Source organism: Vigna unguiculata, chromosome 7 (assembly GCF_037176805.1).
Source record: "Vigna unguiculata cultivar grain cowpea cultivar isolate G323 ecotype 2 chromosome 7, ASM3717680v1, whole genome shotgun sequence".
NCBI classification, from domain to species: domain Eukaryota; kingdom Viridiplantae; phylum Streptophyta; class Magnoliopsida; order Fabales; family Fabaceae; genus Vigna; species Vigna unguiculata.
In genome coordinates, this window is record NC_140798.1 from 32,865,060 (window position 1) to 32,892,873 (window position 27,814).

General features: G+C 33.1%; 3 protein-coding genes across 5 annotated transcripts; 2 read left to right on the forward strand and 1 right to left on the reverse strand.

Annotated features, from left to right (window-relative positions):
- Window positions 1–4,530: 4,530 nt before the first annotated feature.
- LOC114191663 (uncharacterized) lies at window positions 4,531–8,663 on the forward strand. Of its 2 annotated transcripts, none has more exons than XM_085675468.1 (10): window positions 4,531–4,935; window positions 5,022–5,175; window positions 6,498–6,588; window positions 6,738–6,818; window positions 6,939–7,016; window positions 7,115–7,150; window positions 7,234–7,277; window positions 7,502–7,580; window positions 7,770–7,833; window positions 7,929–8,663. In XM_085675468.1, the coding sequence occupies exons 2-10, from the start codon at window positions 5,147–5,149 to the stop codon at window positions 8,555–8,557; spliced, it is 1,131 nt and encodes a 376-aa protein (XP_085531594.1). In that variant the 5' UTR covers window positions 4,531–4,935; window positions 5,022–5,146; the 3' UTR covers window positions 8,558–8,663. The 2 variants fall into 2 exon arrangements, with proteins under 2 accessions (XP_085531594.1, XP_085531593.1); XM_085675467.1 differs by having other exon boundaries at window positions 4,544–4,935; window positions 7,770–7,848.
- Window positions 8,664–16,838: 8,175 nt separating this feature from the next.
- On the forward strand, window positions 16,839–19,513 carry LOC114191998 (protein DEHYDRATION-INDUCED 19 homolog 3-like). Its single transcript, XM_028081495.2, has 5 exons — window positions 16,839–17,102; window positions 17,676–17,818; window positions 18,075–18,152; window positions 18,397–18,650; window positions 19,170–19,513. The coding sequence occupies exons 1-5, from the start codon at window positions 17,024–17,026 to the stop codon at window positions 19,276–19,278; spliced, it is 663 nt and encodes a 220-aa protein (XP_027937296.1). The 5' UTR covers window positions 16,839–17,023; the 3' UTR covers window positions 19,279–19,513.
- Window positions 19,514–20,023: 510 nt separating this feature from the next.
- On the reverse strand, window positions 20,024–23,975 carry LOC114191996 (RING/U-box protein). Of its 2 annotated transcripts, none has more exons than XM_028081494.2 (4): window positions 23,796–23,975; window positions 21,670–23,154; window positions 20,704–21,589; window positions 20,024–20,398 (listed from the first exon to the last, which is right to left on the reverse strand). In XM_028081494.2, the coding sequence occupies exons 2-4, from the start codon at window positions 23,152–23,154 to the stop codon at window positions 20,142–20,144; spliced, it is 2,628 nt and encodes an 875-aa protein (XP_027937295.2). In that variant the 5' UTR covers window positions 23,796–23,975; the 3' UTR covers window positions 20,024–20,141. The 2 variants fall into 2 exon arrangements, with proteins under 2 accessions (XP_027937295.2, XP_027937294.2); XM_028081493.2 differs by lacking the exon at window positions 23,796–23,975 and adding an exon at window positions 23,554–23,733.
- Window positions 23,976–27,814: the final 3,839 nt, after the last annotated feature.

Below are 27,814 nucleotides of genomic sequence, written 5' to 3' on the forward strand. Positions count from 1 at the left end.
TGTTATTGTGTATATTAGGACCTTGCCTTGAGGATGACGATTTAAATTGCTAAGAGTAGTGGGTTGTATTTGTTGAAATCCAAGGAACCAAACAAACAAAGTTCATAAGCCAACAAGCAACATTAGAAACATGTGCATGTCCGTAAATATGGCTTCATCATAAATGACTTGGGCATTCCTCCTTCAACCTTATAAAATCCTTGTTCCCTCTTTTGTTCACTAAAGAGTCTGTTGTGTCTTTCAAATGTGATATTTGTCAACTGTTAAAACATCATTGTGCATCTATCTCTGGTAAAACGAGTAATTTCACCTATGAATTGTCTCACTTTAATGCTCGGGAACCTGTTTTAAAATTTATTTTTGGAGCAAAATGATTTGTTGTTTTTATTGACTGTTGTACTCGGGTCACATGGACATACATTATGAAAAGTAAATTTGAGGTCTTTTAAATTTTTGTTAATTTTTTCCCTCTTGACCAAAATCAATTTGGAAAAAAACTCCAAAGAATTAACTTTCACAATGGTACTAAATATGTGAACCATGAACTCTCCAAATTTGTCTCATAATAGTATTGTTCATGAACTAATATGTTTTAACACTGCACAACAAAACATAGTTGCAGAAAGGAAGAATCATCATATTTTAAAAGTATCTAGAGCTTTCCTTTTCTAGATGTTTGTTCCCAAAACTTATTGAAGAGAAGTTGTGTTAACTATGGCCTACCTCATCAATGGGTTATCTTAAATATTGTAATTATTAAGTCTTTTTTGTCTTTTGTTTCTTTTACACACCTAGTGTCAAGTTTACCTTGTCAAGTCGTTGGATGTTCTGTTTTTCTTCACTCTCATAGTTTTAATTGTAGAAAATTAGATCTTGGAACTCTTAAATATTTATTTATTTGTTATCCCCTTACAAAAGGGTAGAAATATTATCTTCCTGAGAGTTATCGTGTCTTTATCATCATGGATGCCACCTTTCATGAAGTGAAGGATTTCTCCTTCATATCATTGTCGAGTCTATCTTTGTAGGATGTGTCATTCCTATCATTACCGTATCTATCTTTACAGGATGCTCAAGATCTAATTGGTGAAGCCACCACAAATGGGATTAAACCAACTCACATTGAGGAAGAAGGCAAAATTCTTTGGCAAAAACTATAGAAGAAAACAACCCACTTTGACTTCGGATCAAGAAGAGTTGTCTAACTCGAAGGTGAGGGGCCTTGAAGGTAATAGTGAGGATGTAAGTGTTGTGAGAATTTGCCCATTGCATTGAGAAAGGGAAAAAGATAAAAGATCGTGTGTTAAATATCATATTTTTCGAAATGTTTGTCAAAACAAGTTTGTTCAATTAAAACAAAGTTCAATTGATTAGAATTTGATTATAATGTGTTTGAAACAAAAGAATCCATGCATTAGAAACTAAAAACAACCAATTCAATCAATGGAAATGATAAGGAGTTCATTAATGGTGATTAGAATGGTTCAATCATTGATATAGAATACAAGAACAAGAAGAACAACAAAATACAAAAGATGGAGAGGTTAGAGATTAGGAACATGCCACTTCCTCGAGAAAAATCAACACTTGAATTTGGAAATCTCAATATAAGATTCAGGAAAAGAGGTGCATACCTCTAAAGAACTCTCGACAATGACAAAATTCCTCTTCTAGCTTCTATTACAGTTCATGAGTTATCCTACAAAATAAGAGGATACATGCATGTGTAGACTAGCTAGGGAATAGGTAGAGTCTAGGACTTATTTGGTTGGTGCATACACCTTCCCAAATAAAGCCCTTGAATGGAATATGAAAAGTTTAGGGATTGCTTGGTTGGTACACTTACCTTTGCAAACAAGACCCTTGTTTTTTAAAGACTATCCTTACAAATTAACAAGTGCCTTAATATTCTATTTTAAAAAAATCAAATATATTTTCTATATTTTTATTTACAAAAGATTTAAGGAAATATTTTTAATATTCTCTTCTAATCTTCTATTAATTCCTTTTTTCAATCTTCCTCCATATTCTTGATGTTTTCTTTTAGGCTCTTCTTTAACTCTCCTCCCTTTTGCTCTTCTAGTAACTCCACCATATTAAAACATTGGTCTTACTTGATCCAAGATCTCATCAATTGATACTACATAAGTTCCTTCCTCGATCAAAGAAGTCATGAGAAGTGAACATTGAAATCAAGCCATGAGAAAGGAGATGGATGCACTAGAAAGAAACTTGTTGAGAATAAAGAAAATAGGGTTTGAGATTAATCTCCCTTGTGTATAAACCACACATAGGGTGATTTATTTATAATAGGGAAAGGTACAATTAAAAAGAATAACTGAAAATAAAGAGTAAATAGAAGATATTGTTTGATATTGTGATTAACAATATCTAACAATATCTAACACTCCCCTCAAGCTGGAGCATACGAATCGTATGTGCCAAGCTTGTTACAAATATAATCAATTATAGGCCTCCGTAAAGACTTAATAAAAATATATGCTAACTGATCACTTGAGTTAACAAACTTAGTCTTGATGTCTCCAGACATGATCTTTTCCCGAATGAAATGATAGTTAATCTCAATGTGTTTGGTCCTTTCATGAAAGACAATATTAGAGCTAATATGAAGAACATCTTGATTGTCACACACAAGTGTCATTTGAGTAACATGTCTAAATTGTAACTCTCTAAGCAATTGCTTGAGCCAAACAAGTTCACAAGCAGCTGAGGCCATAGCTCTATATTCTGGTTCTGCACTGGATCTTGCTGCTTCTGCACTGGATCTTGCTACAACACTTTGTTTCTTACTTTTCTACGAAATCAGGTTACCACCAATGGAGACACAATACCTAGATGTAGATGTTCTATCAGAAGGAGATACTGCCCAATCAACATCTGAATAGCAAACAACTCTTGTATAGTTATTAGAACCATATAACAATCCTTTTCTAGGAGGTATTTTAATATACTTCAAGATATGAATGACTGGATTCCAATAATCTTCACATGGGGAATTAAGAAGTTGGCTTACCACACGCAAAGGAAATGTCAGGACGAGTAATGGTAAGGTAATTCAATTTCCCAACCAATCTTCTATACTGCTCAGGATTAGATATAGGCTCCCCCTGATTTGGTAAAAGTTTAGTATTGAGATCCATGGGTGTATCAACAAACTTTGAACTCACCAACCTAGTTTCCTCCAGAATATCAATGGCATACTTCCTCTAAGATATAACAATACCATCATTGGACTGTGCCATCTCAATACCCAAGAAATATCTGAGTTTGCCAAGATCTTTGGTCTGAAAATGGTGACAGAGATGTTGTTTCAACTGAGAGATGTCATAATTGTTACTCCCTTGAAGAACGATGTCATCAACATATACTATCTAGTAAACATATCCAGCACTCGAGTGTTGATAAAAGACAGAATGATCTGCTTCACATCGAGTCATACCAAATTGTTGAGCAACATTGCTAAACTTTCCAAATTAGACCCTAGGAGATTGTTTTAGGCCATATAGGAATTTGCGGAGACGACATACCATCCCAGAAGACTCCCCCTGAGCAACAAACCCAGGAGGTTGCTCCATATAGATTTCTTCTTGCAAATCACCATTGAGGAAAACATTTTTAACACCGAGTTGATAAAGAGACCATTGTTGAAGAGCAACCATGGCGATAAATAAACGAAGAGAAGCCATCTTTGCCACAAGAGAAAAGGTATCTCCATAATCCAACCCAAAAATTTGAGTGTAACCTTTGACCACAAGACGAGCTTTGAGGCGATCAATAGTACCATTAGGTCCAACTTTGATAGCAAACGCCCACCTGCAACCAACAACAGATTTTCCAGATGGTAATGGGACCAGTTCCCAAGTTCCATTATTATGAAGAGCACTTAGTTCATCTATTATGGCTTGATGCCAACCAGGATGGGCTAAAGCTTCACTTTTAGAATAGTCAGAGAAGAAAGAGAGGAAAGACATGTATAAAAAGGTAATGACAATGGGGAGAGGGATTATGGATAGGACGCATACCTTTTCGGAGGACAATAGGAAGGTCAAATTCAGGTGTTAGAGCTGAAGGAGACAAAGTAGTTGGCACTTGAGTGGAGTCACATGGTAGGGGTTGTGATCGGTTTCAGCGACTATAAACCTGAAGGGGTGGTGGAGGAGAAGCTGACTATGGAGCAGGAACCGATGGTGAAGAAGAGACAATAAGAGGGTCACAAATAATAAAAACATTAAAAATACTAAGAGTGTTGAATCATAAACTCATAAAAGTTTACTTCACATGAAAAAAAAATTAATTTATATAAATAATATCCTAATTCAAACAAGTCCATAAAGTTATATAGCTTAAAAGTATTTGAAATAAATAAGTTCATAACCATAAATTCAAATATCTATGTCTAATCCTCTAATTATATCATCATCTTCGTACAACTCCATGATGAAACATGTGCATTTCTAGAAATAATGGTCTAAATTTTCACTAAAAAATTAACAAATAAAAAAATATCATTCAATAGGGCAGTGCAATTGTGTACTGTATTCGACCCAAAGCTGAAATAAATTTAAACATTGAAACAGTGCAATGCAACTGGGAATAAGTGAATAACATCTGCCAATAGAACGACCCAAACCTACGAACCACACTCGTGAACCTCGATCTATTGAGAACGCTCAACAGCGGGATGGTTGTCGACGGTCACCGCGATGGCAGAGCGAGCAAGGATGACGACAGGAGGGTGGTCGATGGGGAGCACGAAGGCTGCAGAACTGCTCGGGACGGTTGTTGACGGCCGTAGAAGTGCTCGCGATGGCCACAGAACGGGTCGTAATGTCCACGGAATAGGTCGCGACGGCCATGAGAGGGGTTGCGATTGGCATAGAACGACCCGCGACAGCCACATAACAACTCGCGAAGGTAACTCGACCTCATTTCGATTTCCAATTTTTTCCCCTTTCGAACTCGTGAACTCGCTGAAAACTCGCAAATTTAAACGATTCCAGTGAGTTCATCTATGAGTCCACCGATTCTGCTTCAAAACCGAGTTCGCTTGCGAGTTAACTCGTTGGGCATGACCAGACACGCAAACTCGTCCGAGTTAACGAGTTAACTCGCGAGTTTGATAACCATGGTTGATAGGATTGGATGGAGACAAAGGTGAAGATTGACTCTTAAAATAAAGGGAGAACTCATCAAAGGTGACATCTGCAGATACAAAATAATGGTTAAGAAAAGGAGAAAAACATTTGTATTCTTTTTGTGATCTCTTAAACCCTAAGAAAACACACTTATGTGATCTAGGAGAAAGCTTATCAAGACCAGGACTAAAATTATGAACAAAACATGTAGACCCGAAAACTCTTAGAGGTAAGGGATGAAGAGTTTCATGAGAGAATAAAATGGAATGAGGCATGTTATTCTTTAAAATCGAACAAGGCATGCGATTAATGAGATAACAGGTAGTAAGAATAGCATCACCCCAAAAATGTTCAGGAACCTCTCCATGAATTAAAAGAGTGCAAGTTGTTTCAATAAGATGTCTACTTTTATGTTCAGTTACACCATTTTGTTGAGGGGTATAAGCATAAGAAGTTTGATGCAAAATACCGTGATAAGGCATAAATTGTTTAAAAGAATGAGAAAGATATTCATGGCAATTATCATTACGGAAAACTCTAATAGAGATATCGAACTGAGTTTTACTTTCATTAAAAAAAGATTGAAAGGTATGAAATAATTCCGAATGATTTTTCATTAAAAATAATCAAGTACATCTGGAATAATCATCAATGAAAGTAACAAAGTATTGAAAACCTAAAGTAGACTTAACGCGTCTAGAATAAGGTATAACTCTTAAAATAAGGCCCTATGGTCTTAAACAATCTCCTTGAGAATGGTTTGAGAGATTTACAAAACAATGGTTTCATGAGGACAGAAGTGTAAAGCCAGCAAGATCATACTTTATTCATAAAACACTCTATTACCAGTAAATTTACAGTATTCTCAGTTGGTCTTTGTGAATGACATGATTATGGCAGGAGATGATGAAACAAAGAAATTGGCTTTAAAGCAAAATTTGGCGGTCCAATTTGAAATGAAAAACTTGGGAAATATTCTCAATATCTCTATAGTTATTAGGAAATAATATATTCACAATCTTTTTTTTTCATTTCAGCCTATTTGCATTTCCATATCTTAAAGGATTTGATTATTATAAACAGAGATAACGAGAACGTAACGAGTATGATTGTTATAGATAAAATAATTCTTTATTTTCTTACATAGTTCAAGTCCCCTCCATTTTTACAATTCTTACATCAACTAATTATTGATTATTATCTATGTTCTATCTATCGTGTTTCAGTTAAAAAAGTACAAACCTCCTTTTCATTTAGCAATAGTTATGTCTTAATGAACTTAGGCGTCAAAGAACAATAGTGCTTTTTGTGATCATGTCTGTTGCATTTTTCTATTTCCAGGGAAGAAAAACTAGTGCAGCGTGCCAAACTACTTAAAGTGAATGCAGGAACAGATCCTTGTGCTGATATTGGTCCAGTTATCAGCAAAGAGGTGAAAACACTTATCTCAGTTTTCCCGAGGTGTTATTGTTTAAATGCCACTCATTGATTATATTCTGATATTACATCCTGATAATGAACTGGGAAACAATTCGTTAAGGTTTTGTTATTTTTATTCTTGATCATCTTCTTGATCAACAGGCCAAGGAGAGGATAAGTGGACTAGTTCAGAGGAGTGTTGAAAATGGGGCTAGACTTGTACTTGATGGAAGAGATATTGTGGTACAAATTTGTTTCACAAATTGCATTGATGTTCACGATTCCAAAATGAAACATTTCCCTTTAAAAGTGTTAAATTTCCTTTTGAAAAAGGACACTGAGTTTTCAGAGCTTGCTTTACAGATACCGGGATATGAGAGTGGGAACTTTGTTGGTCCTACTATCTTATGTGATGTTACAACCAGCATAGAATGTTACAGGGTATATATTATTTCAGAGTTTGAATATTCTCTCTCTGATTGACAGGAATTTTAATGGTATTTTGAGTAAAAGTGACCTTGCTGTCTTTTGTTTCACAGGAAGAAATTTTTGGACCAGTGCTACTTTGCATGCAGGTGCTCTTTAGAAAATACTAGTCTTGTTTTTAACCTTTTTGCCTTTCTGAAAATAAAGTGACAATGTTATTGTTTATTGTTAGGCTGATAACATTGATGAGGCTATAGCAGTAATAAATAAAAACAGGTATTTGTTTTATTTCGTGCTCCTTTATTGCAATGATTCTTCGTATTGTGTATCTATATATTAATATTTACCACTGTCGCAGTTTCTCACAAAACTGTTACAAGAACTTTTATTCATTTGAAATCTACATTTTGCATATGTTGAAACTCATGAATTTTTCTTCAACATTTTCTTGACTTTTGAAAAAATGTCTTCAAGCATAATGTAGGACTTCATTTCTACAGATATGGAAATGGAGCTTCTATATTCACCACATCCAGTATAGCTGCTAGGAGGTTCCAGACTGACGTTGAGGCTGGATTGGTAAGCATTATTTATTCTATATGTAAGCACTATTTTATTCTATTTTCTAACGACTGGTTGTAATTGTGTGAGTAAATACACCAGTATTTTTATTTTCATTTAGAACAAAGGGGATCAATCATCAGACAATAGATGCACTACAGGCAATTTTTGTTCTGAAGGTTAATCTGTATCAAATTTTCTGCACAGGTTGGGATCAACGTGCCTGTTCCATTACCATTTTCCTCCAATGGTTCAAAAGCATCTCTTGCTGGTGATAGCTTTTGGGGTATAGTTTGGGCCCTCTTTTTATTTGTACCCTTAGTCTGGTAAGTTTTTTAACATTACCTGTCCTTTGTTGAAATGCAGGAAAAGCAGGCATACAGTTTTATACCCAAATCAAAACAGTGGCACACCGATGGAATGATTACCCTGGAATTGGAGTATTCCCGACCACATCTCCATCTAAGAGAGATTTTCCTAGGCAATTATCACAAGCCATGCCAATGGAATCTGAAAGTGATTCACCAACCTATGAAGTACAAGTAACCATCACTGATGCAGATATACCAAACACAACCATGTCGTCCGCATCTACATCAACTGAGAAGGATCACACAAGCCAGGATGTTTCCCTTGTGCTGCCTTCAACTTCTAAGAGGGACATGTCACTAGCATTATCATCTGCATTGCAAAGGGATTTACCTAGCCAAGGAGTGTCTGTTGCAACACCACAGGCATCAGAGAGGATGTATGTTTCTGAAACATCTCAGTGGAATGAAATTTCACCAGAAACATCACAAAGGAGTGAAATTGTTCCACCAACTTGTGAGAGGAGTCATGTTTCTGTATCGCAGATGAATGGAAACTTATTTACCCCCAATAGGACTGATTCTGTTGCAGCTTTGAAACCAGAGGGGATATACTTGTCCACGTTTGGAAGTACTGACCCCATGTTTCCAACTTCTGAGAAATTATACACGCCTTCAATACTTTAGAGTTTGTATCCAGAATTTTGCATCCTTGAGTGATTTGATTTAGAACATGGGCCAGCAAGTATTTTTCAATGACAATCCATTTTCAAGTGAATTTCACTTATGTTAAGCATTGAAGAACAATATTAAATTACACGTAGAGGATTGAAACTGAATAAATATACTACAAAATAAAAAAAAAATAAAAAAAGTTTAACAAATTACATTCAATCTCAATAATGAAGATCCTTCACTCCAATTCTTGAGATGTAAGTCAATTCTATTTCTCTCAATTTTTTGGATACATGTCCTACAAATTATTTAATTTGGTGTTAGGGCCAAACTCAATAGATAGCATTTGGCCAATAAAATCGTTTTATTTTCTCCCCAAAATTTTTGAGCTTTAGCCAGCAGTATAACATCACAAGCATAGCCATCTGCAGCAGTGGAAAAATACACAGACCCGAAATGCAATGTGCTTCCATTTTATATCCTCACACATTAAGCCAAGTCTTTCGGTCACTCCACCGCCCCAACAGCAACGAGAAGGAGAAGGAGGAACCTCGAGAAGAAGGAACCTCTCACAACAACAAAGCCAAACTCATAACCAGTGCTTTGTAACCCATTTGTGAAGCACTGCCTCAAGCTTCGCAACTCCTCTTCCTATCGCCCTCTGCTTTTCTTTGAATTTATTTTTCTGGCTTTCCATTTGGTGGGTTGAGGTACTCTGGCAGTGACCCTTTTGTAATTATAAGTTTTAGTATATACTCATCTGTAATTTTAATAGGCATTTTGTCATGGTCGTTAGAATATTACACGTGATTCAGTTCGACCTTTACATATATATCTTAACGACTGATGCAATAAATAATATTTATTTTCCCGCTCCTTCTTTTCGCATTTTCTTCATTCCCCTTCTCGCACTTCCAGTTCCATTCTTTTTTTTCGAACTGCCTATCCACCAACTCTCAAACCCTCTCATTTCAAATCATCTTTTTCAATATCGTTCCAAACCCTTTCATTCCCTCTTACCCATTCTTATTCCAAACTCTTTCATTTCAAAACAGTCACGTAGACCAATTCATTCTGGATTTACTCTCGCATTTTGGTGACTGATATTCAGTTTACTCACTCTCCTTCCTAATTGTCATAGTTGGAACCGATTCTACGATGATTCAAGATTCAAGGTATTTTTCTTTCGTGTTCTTCATTGTTTCAATGTAAGTTTAATAAAAACAATTATGATTTTTTTTTTAGAAACTCTGTGAACGAAAATGTTAACGACATCTTTGTGATAAGATGATGCTAATTTTCTGCATTTGAATTTTAATAAACCAGATGACTCCTCGTATTACAATTGGAGTCCATTGGAAACCCCTTTCTTGTTCTTCTTTGATTCATCTTTCGCTTTCTATCTCTACATAGCTGTCTTTGACTCTCACACTCCTTCACTGTTCCTCTATTGTCAAATTCACTTTCGAGCCTGCCTTAGAACCTTGTTTGAAGCGCACCCGCGGCTCCCTGAATCGGATCAAGAAGCCTGCTTTACAGAGCTTGCTTTACAGATACCGGAATATGAGAGTGGGAACTTTGTTGGTCCTACTATCTTATGTGATGTTACAACCAGCATAATGTTACAGGTATATATTATTTCAGAGTTTGAATATTCTCTCTCTCATTGACAGAAATTTTAATGGCATTTTTTGAGTAAGAGTGACCTTGCTGTCTTTTGTTTCACAGGAAGAAATCTTTGGACCGGTGCTACTTTGCATGCAGGTCCTCTTTAGTCACAAATCTCACACTAAACGCGATCAAAAGGATATTCATGCAAACTGAGTTCCAAAAATTCACTTATTGGTGGACTTTTTTTGTATTAATACAAGAACAATTCATTCAACAAATAAAATTGATTAAAAAATAGAAAATTATCTTTTGACAATTTTTTAATAAATTTGTCAAAAATTTTCATAAATAAAATTAAAATAGATTAATTTTTTATTTTTTAACTAAAATAAAATAATAAAATAGTACTTTTTTTACATAAATAAATAAATAATTTATTAAGTTAAAAAAAATTATTAACCTATTATTTTCCTAAAAAAAATAACAATATTTGACCTATTGACAATGATTACACTAACCACATGATCGAATAATTTTGTTTTTCTCTCCTTGGTCATTCAAACAAAAGTTTAATTGGAAAATGATGAAGTTGTACGATCAAAGGAAAATAAATATTTTTATATCAATATTTGTCACATATGCCTTTTGCATCCAAATTGAATCAAAACTTTCTTAGTGTTCACAATTATTAAAAAAGGATCTGAAGTCTCTTCTAAAGAAAAACATCGTTTTTGTTTACCATTTTAAAGATTGGAAATAAATTTTATTCGAAGATAGAATAATTGAAGATCACTCTTTTATTGTAAAAATTGATAGAAATGATTTTGGAATGAAAGATCGGGTCCATAAGCTTGATGCCATAAAATTTATGTAAGATGAATTTCATGTTACAAACCTTGACACACATTACCTTAAGACAAGAGGAGCTAAACTAAATAATTATAGTAACAACAATTCAAATGAAGAAATTGATAGAAATTGTTACTAAAATGTTTCTGACACAAAGTTCTAAGTTCATAAAGTTAAAACTCAATATTTCCATGACAAATCTCAAAGAGAAATGATAAATTTACTAGACTTTCGTGTACTAGAATTTTGAATATTTAAGTAATGATTTTATTATGGTTGGAAGTTATCTTATATGATTTGTTTTAGTTAATTAGTTTAAGTTTTAAGTTTATCTAATGATAGATTATGTGTTCAAAGACTTAAAATTGGTAGTAAGTCTCTTTCTATATATATAAATTTTTTTCATTTATTAATTTAGATGATTATAGTCCTATTTTTAGTATTTCTATTTTCTCTCTTCAGCTTCCATTATTTGCATCATATTTTAGATAGATTGGATATTACTAAACACCGCACACACGGTAAGATTCTTGCTGCTGAACTTAAATTCATAGAAAGATACCTGGTAGTGTTGATAATGGTTTACCTATGAAGCATTAATACTTCAATGTTAGACACGTAGTCGTGTTCGACACGTATACGTATTTTATATTTTAGGATATTTTGTACATACTTATTAATGAAGTAGGTTATAAAGTCGTAATACACTACAAAATATTTGAATAATAGCCAATTTTAGTGACAATAAATAATATGTTATTATATAGTGATCAATTTAGGTACCAACTTAAAAACTAAATTATTGGCATATAAGATAGTTTCAAAATATTATAATTGATCTCTAAATTGATAATTAAAATAGTTTTTATTATGAATTGACTTTTAAATTATTAATCATTAACATTAGCTACCAATGTTTTTACTACCAAAATAATTTGTTATGAATTGACTTTTAAATTATTAGTCACTAATATTAGCTACCAATGTTTTTATTACCAAAATAATTTGTTTCTAAATTAGTCACTAACATTAACTACCAAGATTTTGGCTACCAAAATACTTGATCTCTAGATTGCTTTCTAATTAGGAAATTGATCTTTAACATATTTATAGTTATTAAAATTGGTCATTATTTAAGAGTTTTCTAATAATAGTACTTTTATGCTAACTAACAATAATTTATATTTTTTATGTTGACAACTTTAATATATAGTTTTAATTTAAATTCACACAGTAATAATTATATATTTATTATGTTGTTAAGAATTATTCTATATTTTTTAATATTCATATATCACATATCTATCATATATTATTATTTTTAAAATAAATATATCAACATACCATATACTTATCTTATCCGATGTGAATATCATCGTCAAACACAAACAGATTGGGTGAGCTTACAATTACATAAACATATATATATATATATATATATATATATATATATATATATATATATATATATATATATATATATATATATATATATATAGACACACACACACACACATCATATAAACCATACAAGTACACCAAAGGAGTTTTTTATCCTTTGATTCCACACCACATGGCTACCACCATGTTACCCGTGTTCTACGTCTTCTGATGAGTACCTCGAGATGTCTTGTTGTCACACCTACCAGCCACAACTGGTAGAACACATGCGGGAAACCATGCTACAGACAACACTCCATAACGCATGTGAAGTTCCCAATATGAATATCATTTGTAACGTCCCAAGACTACCAAACTCGTTGGGCTCATACCAAGGAGGGCAATCTATCGGGACCCGTCATACGAGCCACAACTCACATACTCACACCGACAACACTCGCCAACCCGAGCCACAACTCAAGAGTTCCTCGTGTTCATCCGCCATCTTGAGCCACAACTCAAGAGATGTCATTTCGAGCCACAACTCAAGGAATGCCACGTGATTAACCCCTATCCCGAGCCACAACTCAAGGGATACGTTCTGAGCCACAACTCAAGGAACACCAGCAAGCCGTCCTTCGACTTGAATTCCACTTTAACACATATTTTCCTTATTCCATTCCACTTGAATTCCTAAGTGTCCCCTTCAACTCGAGCCACACTGCTCCAGCCACCAAAATCACTGACCTCATTATTGCCTGGCGGCAAGCTACGAGCCGCCAGGCGGTGCATCCTTTTCTGGGCAATCCCAGATTTGGTCATGCACCTTGCGCGAATTATAATCACCAATAGCTTATACCAGTGTACCAATTTTCCACTCAATCCACTTTCATTATACGCTTATGATTACTAATCATATGTTCAGCCTCCAATACACATAATTACATTATTTTTGTCTACGTAATTTACTCCAAGTCGCCAACCCCAAATGTTTAAACCTTAATATACATATCTATCATTTTCCTCCAATTAATCCCAAATCCCCACGCAATTCACCAATTATTTACCATCAGAATTCCAATATCTCGAAAAATAATCATTTCCTACAATCTGAATCAGCCCAAAACTCACAAAAACACAAAATCGTGCCAAACTAGTTCGCATCACCTGATGGGTGTTCATCACCAGGCCGTGCATACAAATCCAGAAAACTAGGTTGGAGCACATGCGTTGCCTGGCGGTCGGGATCGTGCCGCCAGACGGTTCCTCTTCAGGAACCCAGAATTACTCAAAAAAATGCATGTGTCACCTAGCGGGCGATGAACTGCCGCTAGGCGGTTTCTGAAAAAATCTCAGAAACTCGAAACTTAAGTTAAGCAAGACAAGGAATATTTATGCACAATCATACGAGATAACAAGCATTTGAATGTAAAAATACATATAGGATTATATTATCACTGCATACATAGGACTTGAACCTAAGTCCTCTTATACAATCAAATGCTCTCAACCACTTGAGCTAATATTTTTCCACATCACAATAGTCAATATTTAATACCATAAAGACTTCCACTACCCGCATAAATTAATTAATTATTTATTTAATTAATTAAATTTCGTGGATCGTACACCATAACATAAAGGAATTCTCATTCACAACATATTGCTTCAACCTAGTAGAAACATGCATCAAACTATAAGCAGTGTAATTTGTAATTTATTCAACCAACTTTTGATTCACACTGTTCACAAAAATGAATAAGGACTAACCTGCTGCTATTGCCATTGTCACGAGAATGCTTTGATGTACCTTTTTGTTTCAAACCCTCACCCTCTAAATTTGATGGTATAATGTAGAAGAGAGTAGATTTGATGACCCAAAATAGAGTACCTGTGAAATATATAAGGTTCTCTGTCAATCAGAGAGTACATGCCATAATAAATTATTGTCAATTATAATAGTTGTCATAGTACATTGTTGTCAATTATATGATATTACAGTATCAAAATTTATGCAATAATTATAAAATTGATTAATAAATGGATCATATCTATCAAAATAATTGACCTTTTGTGAATATCTCATATATCACATATTTAAAAAAATTTCAACCATACAGTAATTCACAACAATTGGATTTACATTATTTGTCAGATGAATTTCCAAAACAAACAACATTGCACAACATCAAAACAATATCACTTATTCTATGTAAACAACAATCCAATATACAACTAATACAATGAACACAAACATTACACATGTTAGCATCTTTAACATGTTTATCCCTTTCACTGAATTAGTTGTCATAACAAAAAAATCAACTCTCCATATCTTTTTTTTCCATTTTCTTGGTTCCATGATCTCGTCAATTTGTTTTGCTTTTATGATATCCTATATATTGTCATCATTTTGTCATATTTTTTCTAAAAAATGTGTCAATTATTTAGGTGATCTTTCGACATAATACAGGTTTCAAAATTACAACATTTATATTGTGAATAATCACAATTTTCAGAATTTTAAAAAATAAAATTTAACTATCAAATACTCTTAAAGATGTGTAAAACATTTTCTTAATATTCTTTTATGTTTTTTATACCTTTATCACGTACATATTACAACGATTATCGTTTACGTGTTTCAATCTGAAAAATAATTAAATCCTTATAACCAACCAAAATACTCTCATGCATCATAAGATTAAACATCCTACTATCATTCTTCATCCTACATAGACTAAGGTTTGGTTGAAAAAGAAAAAATAAATCAACTAAGAACATTAACAATTAGATAAAAAGAACATAAAACTAAAAACAAATTATTTGTTCATCTTATAAAATGACGCTAACAATAGTTGTTAATCATCAACCCTTTAAATTTTGATCGGAGTAAACAACTTTTTCCATGGAAAAGATGAAACTCTAAACCTGAAGAGGAAAAAAAATTAGAAAAGTAATGTCACATTGATGTTCAATAAATGCATTTAAGTCAATCGCTTAATATTTTCATAAAATTACATACAAATAAAAATGTGTATGTATGACCCTTAAATATTGATGTGGAATTCTATTAGAAGTTCACTAAAAAACTCAAATGAAAATAAATAATTTTTCCATGATCCAATTCCATCTTATTTTTCTTAACAATCAACTAGTGAAGTCAACATATACATACTGAAAAGTCAAATTAAAAATTTCTTTTTTACTAACTTTGAACCTTTTTACTAACTCTGAAGTTTCTAATAAAACTCATTGAGCAAACCTATTTTATGTTTATAATTATTTATCAATCATAGTTTATATTTAAATTATTTCAATAACAAATCTATAATTAAAGTATAGTATGATATAATTAATAAGACTATTCATCATAAATTATAAAAATAGTTTATGTATTAAAAAACAATTCTATATAATTTCAAGTTATTAACTGTGTATTTAAAAATATTTATCATAAATGTTAACCATATAAATAACAACATAACTACACACGTTTTCATAAATGCGAATTGAGGTAACAACTAACTACTCCCGCTAGAGTACATGCCATTTTTTTCGACCCTTAGCTGTTCATTCAGTCTTTGGTTTTTCCGATTAACCACATTTTTTTTTTCTGGGTTCAATGTTATGAATGAGAATTAAAAATAGAAAACAAAGAGATGTGTAAAAACTAAAAAATCGTTTTATTACTTGTAAGTTATTAGATGTGAGAAAAACATCGCTAATTATATTTCTCTTAAACAGATTTACAGGGTTTATAGTTAGTGTAAATTTTGTATACGTTGAATGTTTAAAAAAATATGCTTTATGGTGTAATTCTCATTATATAACTGTTATTATTGGTATTATTTAAAACAAGAAAAAAAAAAACAAAAACAACATTTAATGAATGCATTGATTTAATATCTTCAAACATTTTAATTTAAAATAAATAAATAAATTATAAAAGAATATTGTCATATATGATAAATATAAGCACATATGAATCTAATTAATTCGCTACTGAATAATAGCATTCGTAATACGTTTTCAATTTTGGTTTTATTTTCAATGATTTTTATTCATAACATGAAGTTTTGATGAAACATGTTTTAAAAATACGTTGCACAATTTATTTTATCAAGATTAAGTAAATGATTACATTTATAAGCTGTTTTGAAAAATAAATAGTAAAAAGAAATGAATTAGATGATTTAAGAAGAGAAGAAATATAGTTAAACTAATTTTGATGATTAATTAGTGTATTTTACATATTATTTTGCCACACTTAAGATTCAGGCATGTTAGTGCATTCCAATAAAGAGTTTGCTGGAGTTTGAAGTCTGTTGTACATGTACTGTACATAGGACCTTCTTCTTGTTGTTATTGCTGACGTGGGAAGTTGAGAAAAAAAAAAGTGAAATTGAAAAAAAAGAAAAAAAGAAAATGAAAAAAAAGGATATAAATGAAAGGAGGAAAATGCAGTAAGATTTCTCTTTGCTCCTTCTGTCCTCTCCTCAGCGGCATCGTTGTGTTGTTCCTTCACATCTCTCTTTCCCTCTCTCTCTTCTCTCACTGTCTCACTTTCTCTTCCTCCGCCAAAACCCTAATCCTAATCGAGATCGCAATCGGAACATACACAAACAGAGCCAAGCCATGGACGGTGATTCCTCTTGGAGTGCTCGTCTCTCTTCCGCCTCCAGGCGCTACCAATCGGCTCTCCAATCTCGATCAGGTTCGCCTTCTCTACTTCCCGCAATTCAATTCATTTCCCCTTTTTCGTCGCTTTCACCTTGTTCTACGGGGTTTCTGTCAAACAGAATTTTAAATTGTTACAACTTGCAGGGGTATGGGTGTGGGGGTTGGATTTTCGATTCTGGATGTATATACGAGGAGGGAAAATTGGGGCATAACGTAAAAAATTGATTTTTCTGAAAATTATTCAGCTGGTTGTTGTTGTTGTTGTTGATTTTAATGGTTGTTTGATGGGTTTGGATTATTGGTACTGGGCTGGAAATGGGAATTTCATGAAATTGGAAGCGTAATTAAAATAATTTTATCTGTAAAGCGCAGCTCAAGCTGCTATTCGGTGCCTCGTTTTCTGTGGCGCGGGGGTGATTATGATGGCAGGGATAATTTGGATTTGTGATGTGAAGATATTGGTTAGCTATGCTATTACCTGAGATTGGAATTTAGCATATTGTGGTTTTAAATTGTGTGGATTTTCTGTAGAGGGGGTTTTGGGATTGTTTCTAGTTTTGGTGTTTGTTTATTTTCGAGTATCTAATATTGATTTTTGTGAATATAGACATGTTCATGGGTTTCGATGAAAATGATGGGGACGATGATATAAGGGAGGAGTTTCTCTGCCCATTTTGTTCCGAGTACTTTGATATTGTTGGATTATGCTGCCACATTGATGAAGAACATCCAATGGAAGCAAAAAATGGGGTATGATTACTACTTTCTTTTGCCTTCTGCCAATTTTCTGTACAATTTTGAAGCATTTATAGTATTTTTTGTCTGATCGATGCATAAATAGCGAATAGCCTAGAGTTTTTGTTCATTTCTATATACCTTTTCCCCTCTATTTCGTATGGGTAAAGTCAAATTTTATTTGGAGACTGATATTATTAGAAACAAAGTGGCACCTTTTCATGATCAAGTAGATCAATAGTTTTTCTGATTCTATCATTTGTTTCTGCAGGTATGTCCAGTTTGTGCATTGAGGGTGGGGGTTGATATGGTAGCACATATAACCCTACAACATGGGAGTATATTTAAGATATCCTTTTTTTAAGAAGTTAAATTGGTTGTATTAATTCTTAAATGGTTATTAGCACAATTTTTTTTACTTAAATGCAGGTTAATTGAGCATCCACCTAGTTAACCTTTTTTACATTATGGAACATTTTGCCAAAATGTTTACTTCAAAAGGATCTTCAAGTAAACTTGAAGACAACCCAGCAAATTTACATTTAAACCCAACCCTTTTTTTTACTTGATTGATTTTCTTAACCAGTGAATACATGCAGCGAAAAAGGAAATCACGGAAAGGTGGATCTTATTCAACACTATCATTATTGAGGAAGGAGCTACGAGAAGGAAATTTGCAATCCCTTTTTGGTGGATCTTCATGTATAGTGTCCTCGTCTAATGCAGCTGATCCACTGTTGTCATCATTTATACTGCCTTTAGCTAATGAACATACCAGCTCTCAGCCTCACTTGCACACTGAGGCAAGATCATCTAAAAAAGGCTCAGATGAGAGTGTGTCAACAAGGTATATCTATTTCGGTTATATTTCTTTTTCAAAAAACTTCTACTTCCTCTTCATGGAATTTTGCTCAGTATTGCAAAGGTGTTCCTGGTAGGGTTGGTTGCCTACTGTTTCCATTTATTGTACTTATATTAGAGTGTAGAAACTGTTCGGTATCACTCTAATATTATGACATTTTTGGCTAAGATTTTTTTCACTGAGATGATTTTCGACCACCCTGTCTATTCTCCCTGCCAACCATGTGATACGGCCATGTTTCATTTGCTTGAGTATATTGATAGCTGCATTGCCTAATTCAGTGGAACAACCTATTTGCTTAATCTGATTTCTTTTGTAGATTATTTTCGAATTAATACGCCTGCTTTCCATGACCTTTAACCGTCCCAACCAATCAATTTGGTGCTTTGTTGCAAAACAATGTTTGCGAAGGACATAATATGCCAGCAAAAACAAACTAAATGGCACGTTTGATTGTCTTAATTGCATCTTCTGGTTTCTAATGTATGTATTCTTTCTGTTTAGAAATGTGGAGACATCAACCTTGTCAGTTAAGGATAAGGAGGAGAAGGCAAAAAGATGCGAGTTTGTTCAAGGGCTGTTGCTGTCCACCATACTTGATGACAATTTATGAAGGAAATTCATGGAGGTGACTGCTTCAGTAGTGGGTAATTCACATGCGATACCTGGAATGTATGGTTTGCCTGGTGAAATTGTCTATGTATTTGATCAGAGTGGGAATAAGTAGTAGAAAATGAATGTAATTTATGTTTTATATGTGAACTGATGTTTTTAGTTCAAGAGTTTTATCATCTCCTTTAATCTCAGATCATAAAGCTTAAATGAAAAGGATCCTTTCCTACCGGTAATCGCTTTGTGCTTGGAACTTTTATATTTTATGATGATTCATCAAAATCACAATAAACAACGGGGCATCTCAACATAGTACGTACCGCGAGCAAATCACGTTTTTCCATAAGAAAAACAAAAAATGTTTCCTTCTATAAGAAAAGCAAAAACAAAATAGATGAAGATTAGAATTTCATTCTGAAAATAATGAGGCACAAATTTTTGGCTTGTGTAAAGATATAAAGAACTGTCGCGAATGTTTGTATCAAGGAAAGGAAAAATAATCCATTTATGGAGACGAGACAAACAGCGTGGCTACCGACAGAGCATAAACCCAATGTCTGACACTATGTAAAAAATCGTCGATATCGCCTTTACATAAGCTGTGAATAAAATAAGACGAATTACAAACTTTTTATAACTGGATTCAAATTGAAATACCCGAGAATCTTCGGCATTTATATTTAACCAAATACGAGTATCTGTATAAGCGCCAAGTTAAACAAAATAAAATGTTAGAAGCAGCAGCCTTTCTGTTCAGAGTAAATCATATTCATGTGATATCTATAAACAAGTAAATGAAATGTTCTTTTGTCTTTCTGAACTAACAAAAAAGGTGTCTTTGGACACATTGCAATAATTTTATGCCTATAGACCTAATCGTAACCACTGGGATGAAACTCTTGTGTCCAAAACCCTCTTCACCACATCTCCTACAAAAGAATCAAAGCACGATGAGCAGCAACCTTTAATCAGACTAGTTGGCCCGCCAGCCATTAGTTCCATGTGCGGACAGGCAGACGGAGGAGGCACATTGCAAACTTCACTGTTCTTGTGCTCAAGATCACAAGCTGCTAGTATGGTGTGCATAGAACTCCTTGCAACATCCTTGAAAGTACTGTGGCCTGAAACAAAGGGATAAAAGCAATTTTTGATTTTTCTATGAATGGAATGAAATGAGCAAAAAGCACTTCAATGGAACCATGATGCAACTGCCCTGTTATTAGATATCATAAAGGTTCTCTTCACAGACATAAAAGTATGTCCTAAATTTCATAATGATCCGGGCCCTGAGGTTTGATAGACGGGAAGGCCCCAATATGAATTCGAGTACCAAATGTAGAAAAAAATCCCCCTCCCTTCCCATAGGATGAACGATAAAAATGGGGCAGAAAAAAAAATCTGTAACTGAAGAAAAAGCAATACTAACCTAAATCAATATTTTGGGACAAACTCTTCAGGTGACTTTTAACCATCGACTGCAACTGCTCCTTCGCAGTGTGAAAGTTCGTCTCTTCTCTGACAGCAGTGGATAAGCCATCATCAGGGACAATGTTTGATCTACTGAACTGATGAACTTGTTCACAATCTGGTACTGGGGGTGTCGCCATGAGTCCAGGCCATAATGGCCCATTCTGCATTAGCGGAGAGGTATTGTTACATAATCTGTCATCAAAAAATGTGTGGTATGACGTTCCCACATCCTGCGTCCTTGCATGAAGAGTGGCGGTTCCCCTGCTTTGATCAATTTGAGTGCTATACAAGTTACTAGTTGAACTGGTAGCTGAAAAACCATTGGTGGTTCTGCCAGGTGTAGCAGCCATCCTATCTATTGAAAGTAATTGTTGAATTTGACGGTGTATCCAGCGTCTCTCTGATAACGTTGGCGCTCCACCAGATACAGGTGAAGATCCCTCAACACTTCTGCCACTAAATCTAGAAGATGGGAGATGCCCAAAACCTTGATTAAAAGCTGCACGGGGTGAGGAAATCAAGTTGAGGTCTATACTTTCTCGTACATGTAGAGCAGGAGGTGGCCTAACAGGAAGGTTCTGGATTGTCAACCTTGGATCAGCCACACCTTCTTGAACTTGGGAGCTTGATGATCCCAGAGCGACTGGTCTACAGCCCTCACAATACCAATTACCTTCAGGAACTTCCCGCCCCAAACCAACACAATATGTGTGTGCAGGGGAATCACAGATATCGCATAGTAGCATGAGGCCATCATCTCCACCTTGATGACACTCTGAACAAATAACATATTCATATGGATCAATATAGCTCCTGAGTTCTTCTTCAGAGGGCTGATAAACCTGCAAATGAAATCAAGACATATCTATTAGAAGCAATAAATTTAAGAAAATATAAAAGCTATGAGGAAGAATTCAGATACCTGGTCACGTTCGGGGACTTGTATCACCACTTCTCTTAAATCAATCCCTGTGGTTGACCGAGCAGGCTTGCTGATTGTTTTGAATCTCTGCTTACACAAAGGGCAACGAGATTCCACCTTTGCCCACTCCATAATGCAAGCAAAACAAAAGAAGTGAGTACAGCAATTTAGTACTCCCCTAACTCTTCTTTTATCTTCTTCGGACAGACAAATCCCACACACTTGCTTACCCATCTCACTTTTTACCTCCACCTTTTCCTTACCCTTTCTTCCTTGAGGTTCTTCTATCTTTTCCTTACCCTTCCGAGCTGGCGGTTTTCGCAACTGAACTTGTTCCTCATGGGCACCAACCTCTTCATTGTTTATTAGATGGGATGAACTCCTCAAGTTATTTCTCAAATTTCCGCACAATTTTTTGGCTTCTCGCACCTGTTCTCTCTCTTCTTCAGATATAGTAAACTCAAAATCAGACGATCCAGAAGATGCATATTCTGAATCTGAAAGAAGTACCCTTTTTCTCTTCTGGCCCCGTTTTTTCTTACTTGTTGTCATGGTTGGGCTATTATCTATAAAATCATCTTCATCTTCATCTTCACATCTTACTTTCTTCCTTAACCTCCCATTCTTTCTTCTTTTCTTTCTCAAGGGCTTCTTTGTTGCTCTAGAACTCTGCCTTTTTCTACCTCTAGTCGAAACTACAGAGGACCTTTTCTTCTGAAAAACCTTTTTGACCATTTTCATGCCATCATTGGTCTTCTTTTTCCCTCTCATTTCTTCTTCCTCATCTGAATAATCATCTTCCTCAGGGAAAAACTCATCATCCTCATCCTCATCCTCATAGTCAAAATCTTCATCCTCTCCATCTCTATCTCCCTCCTCTTCTTCGTCATTTCCATCTCTATCCACCTTCTCCTTCTCTTCCTCCTCCTCCTCCTCTAGTTTGACCTCTTCCTCCTCTTCCAGTTGTTCTGTGTGTATTTTCCTTCCCCTCTTTGAGGAGATTTTTCCTGCACTTCTTTTCTTACTGCATACACCATTTTTTGCCTTTGGTCTACTGAAATTCCTCGCCTCTTGAATTTCCTCCTCCTCCTCCTCTTCCTCCACTTTGTATTCTTCTTCCTCCTCTTCCTCTTCCTCTTCTTCCAACTCCTCCTCGTCCTCTTCTTCCTCCTCTTCTGCATATTTAATCCTTTCCCTCTGGTGCGAGTTTTTACTGGCATTTTTCGGCCTAATAGCAGTGCTCTTTTTTGCCTTGGATCTATTGAAATTCCTCACTGTTTGAAATTCCTCATCCTCCTCTGCCAAAAAACTCCCAAAACTATCCTCTGATGCACATCCATCAAGGGAGGAGCAATAGTAGTCAGATACCTCTCTGCCATCATCTGAAACCACATAGTCCTCATCCGAATCATCGGATCCTCCCTCCTTTGACCGAACCTTTTTTCTGAAGTTGCGTTTGCCACTAAACCTTCCTCCCCTAACCATCTGCCCTAACACAACAAGATAGAAAAAAACATGCAAATATATAAGAACCCCTTTGAAGTCAAGGATAAAAAATTAAAACCTTCAAAAAATTAAATCATATATAAAATCATATATATTGTTATAAATGGCGTGATTCTTGAAAACAAGTTTCCCCTTTTAAACAAAACCCTAAATGAGGTAACAAGGTTATTGCTAACGGGTAGGGAAATAACAGCATTCATAAATTACCCCACCATGGATCTGATTTACCAATCTACAAAAAAAAAGTAAGAGAGAAAATTAACTACAGAGATCCCAAAAGCCATCTCCTAATAAATTTAAAGGGATTATGCCACACACAGAAAAGAGAACCGATCAATATCAACATGCAAAAATAATCAACAATTAGGCATCATTTACCATGAATTTTGAGTTTGGGAAAAAATCCTCCGGCGCAGAAAAGTAAAATTAAAGAGAGGTGGGGGGATAAGTCACACGAATCAAACCCTTAGCAATAATTGAAAAGATAAAGACCCAGTTCCGAAAAAGATATTTGGTAAAATCAAAACGCGAGGAAACACAGCGTTGAAGTGGAATCTTCTAAAGAGAGAAAAACTAGGGACAAATAGAGAAAGGGACAGAGAAGATAAGGATTGAGTTACCTGCGAGAGGAGGAACAAAGCAACCGCAAACGATTAATTTGCTTCTCGAATTCCAGATTATGTTTCTTTCCGCAACTGAGGTTTTTGCCTTGTTTTTGTATCTTTGCTTTTCCCCATTTTTTTAATTTAAATTGCATAAATAATATTTTATTTTATTTTTGCATTGAGATACAGTATTTTTCACTTGTAATGTAAGAACGTTCAAATGGCGTCCGCATCTCTGCGACCTGGCGGAGTTACGATCCAAATTACCAAAATACCATCCTAACTTTGGGAAGTTAAAACTGTAACTACGTTTTACGTCGTCATTCATATTTTTTCCCTCTCTTTCTATTCGTAAGTTACTCAATATCTAATCACTATACATTGAATTAATCAAATTTTGTTACTCATGTTTCTATTCACAATTAATAATATCTCTAGAACTTAACCAATCTAATCACAAATCCAACTTGATTTCCTTAATTAGCAATTATTATCGTAATAAAAATAAAATATATCAAAGCTACTTCTAATCCTAACTAATTAAACATTTTGAAATTTCATCGATAATATCATTTAAACTGAAATTTAGTAGATATCATATCAAATTTATTTTGTTCCCATTTGATATGATTGTTATTCGTATCATATAACTATAATTTATTAAACGTATACTAGAAATAATACAAATTAAATGTAATACGTCCGAAGTCATTATCATTCAATCTGGAAAATAATCCACTAAGATTGATTTAGTTGTAGAAGATTTGAATAATTAAAAAATATATATTGTCGTTATTGTAGATATATATAATATAAAATGATAATATACAAATATTCAATAATTGTGTTAGAGATATATATCATAATACAGCATAGTAATATTTATATTTTGTGTGTTGATAAACTATTGGACATTAAAGAGGGTTTTTACATTCTGACGAAATTGCCCTGCTCTCGGGAGCAGTTCAACTGCATCTGACTTTGGAAAACACATTGAATTGTATAGTTGTATAGTCCTCTGCACAACTCATCATCACCGTACACGTCACCATCCATGGTAGATGGGAAGAGAGGGTAATGCTCGAAACGGCGGCGTTTTGGTTGAAGAAAGAGAAACGCGTTGTTGCTGAAGATGATGGACACGTGTAGGTCAGATAATGAAAGAGGAACAGAAAGATAAAGAATAAAACGACCGTTTCGTTAACAACAACAACAACATTAGCATTATTATACCGCCCACCGCTTTGTGTAAACAGAGAGCCCTAGCGTGCGTGCGTTACTGCGCTAATGTTTTTTTTTTTTTTTTCATTATTTTTTTCTTTTAGAGTCTACGAATTAGTGTCCGCAACCTAACTTAGAGTTTTGGCAGCGTGCCCTTATTCTTTATTCATAGGACTTTCTCTAAGATACTGCAAAATTATTTCACCCTGCTTTTCATTAAAAACGCTGCTAATTCAAAACTTCGTTTATGGCGGAAAGTCGTGTCATGCTGGGTGAGATACTTCATACACGGATTATTTTTGCGTGCCATATACCAGGGTTGTATTTGATAAAGAATTTTAACATTTTTTATTGTCACAATAGTTTTATTTTTTTTCTTTTTAAATGTATTAAATACGTCTTAAGAAAATATTTTAAACATGGCAATTCAAATTTTACTGTTACGGGAAGGACAACAATCGGAAAGACATACAGATTCAAATTTTCTTTCGTGTTATTCTAATTGATATATCTTTATATTTTTATATAAAATAAAAAATTATAATATATAAAATACCACATATAAAATATTATTGAAGATAAGTATATAAAATAAATGGATTACGAACCTATAAAGTTTATTTTAAAATTAATCATTAATAAAAATAATTAAAAAAAATGTTGTTCTTTTCAACTCGAGAGTAAAGCTTTTTATCCCTAAACTTAAATTATCTTTCTACAGCAAACTTAACTTTGAATTATGCTCTAATTAATCTATTATCCACACAAAAAATGACTAAAATGTAATCTAATTAATAATTTTGTAGAAAAAATTTAATTTTTTGTCAAGATACATGCAAAAAAAAATAACTCTCAGAGAAGCATGTAGATCTAAAAGTACTGAAAAACAAAATTGGACAAGATAAACGCATTTCTAATTAGGATGTCAACGGCACAGGTAGGGTACGGATAGTGACTCCCTTGTACCCTACTCACTTGATAAATATTTGTCTCGTACTCGTACTCATATCTGAATGATATCTATTATGCGAGTACCTGCATAATTTTGTAATATTCATAGATATCCTTGAGTACTCGCGAGTATTTACAAAATAATATTTAATATTTAAAATATATTTTAACCATAAATTTAAATAAAAATATAATGCATAACATTCATAAATTTCAAACAAAATGCAAATAACCCATTTAAATAGTGTTGAATTAAAGTTTATAAAATAATGGATTTTTTTGAAACCAATTGATAAAAAATAACTCACTCAAAATCAATGTGCTAATGTTTTAATCATGTTTTTTTTTTAATTTAAATTAGAGTATAGTGGTTACGAATATTCACGGGTACAAATACTATGATACTTGTACCAGTCTCATTATTCGTACCCATATCCGCAGATACAAAGTTTTTTGACATCCTTATCTCTAATTCTAATACAAATTCAACAAATAAAATAAAAACAACATTAATACAAATAGAAAGAAAAAACATATTAGTCATAATTGAGGATGAAAAAATTGGTATACACGAAGAACATGAGATGCAAGAAATATTATATGTCAAAACTCTAATCCTAAAAAAAGACTCTAGAATATAAAAAACAAGGAGAAATAACAAAGGATAAAGAAAGAAAATAAAATCAAGATTAATTACAAGAAAATAAAGATAACTAATTATTGTCTTTTTCTACACAAAATCATAATTTACTAAAAAAGATTTTAACTCGTTAAATATCATTTTTAATATCAATACAAATTAAACGAAACTAATAATAATTTTATTTATTTTATTTTCACACATAAACTTATAATTAATTTAATAGAACTATATTATAAATAAAATTTTATTTTTGAAGATTTTTTTTCTTAAATAAAATTTTATAATTAATTTAATAAAAGTATATTTCTACTAAAAAGAATTTTGTGGCATTTTTTATATATAATATTATAATTAATTAATAAAAAAATTAATAGTATAAATAATTTTTTTAAAACCTTTTTTTCTTAGAAATTTAAAGTGAGTATTTCACTCGTTTTATCCTTCTACTTCAACTCATCATATATATATATATATATATATATATATATATATATATATATATATATATATATATATATATATATATAAAGAAATAGAGAAAAGTATCTTTACTTTTGATTTTGAAATGTATTTCATATTTTCATTATATAAGTTGAATTTTCATATAATACCGATACTATTATACTATATTGCTGTTTATATTTTATTATTTTCATTATATTATATAATATTACATATACATTTTATCGATGTATATTATACTATTTGAAATATAATATTAGATGTTTATATCCTTTAAGTGAGATTATTTTATTTAAGAGGTTTTTTTCCTTCACTCATTAAACTTTTTTTTATTAAATGGCTTTTTATTATTTAAGCAAAAAATATTTTAAACGAAGAAAGAACTAGTTTCACACTTCTTTATTTGTTATTTTAAATAACACAAATGAACATTGTTTCTTTGTATCGTTGAATGTAGCTAAAATAGATTGAAATGACAAAACTACTCATGTCCACAAATATTTATTACTTGCATGTAACAAGCATTTAAATATCTTTTTTATAAATGAGTTAGGCGGTATGAGTATCATACTACCTTACTCGTACTCATAAGTATTTGCTACATGAAAACAATTAAAATTAATATTTAGTTTATATTTTATTAAGTTAAATTTTAATCAAAATTAAAATTTACTTTATATTTTATTAGGTTAAATTTAATTAAAATTAAAATTTACTTTATATTTAATTTAATTTAATTTATATTTTATATTTTATA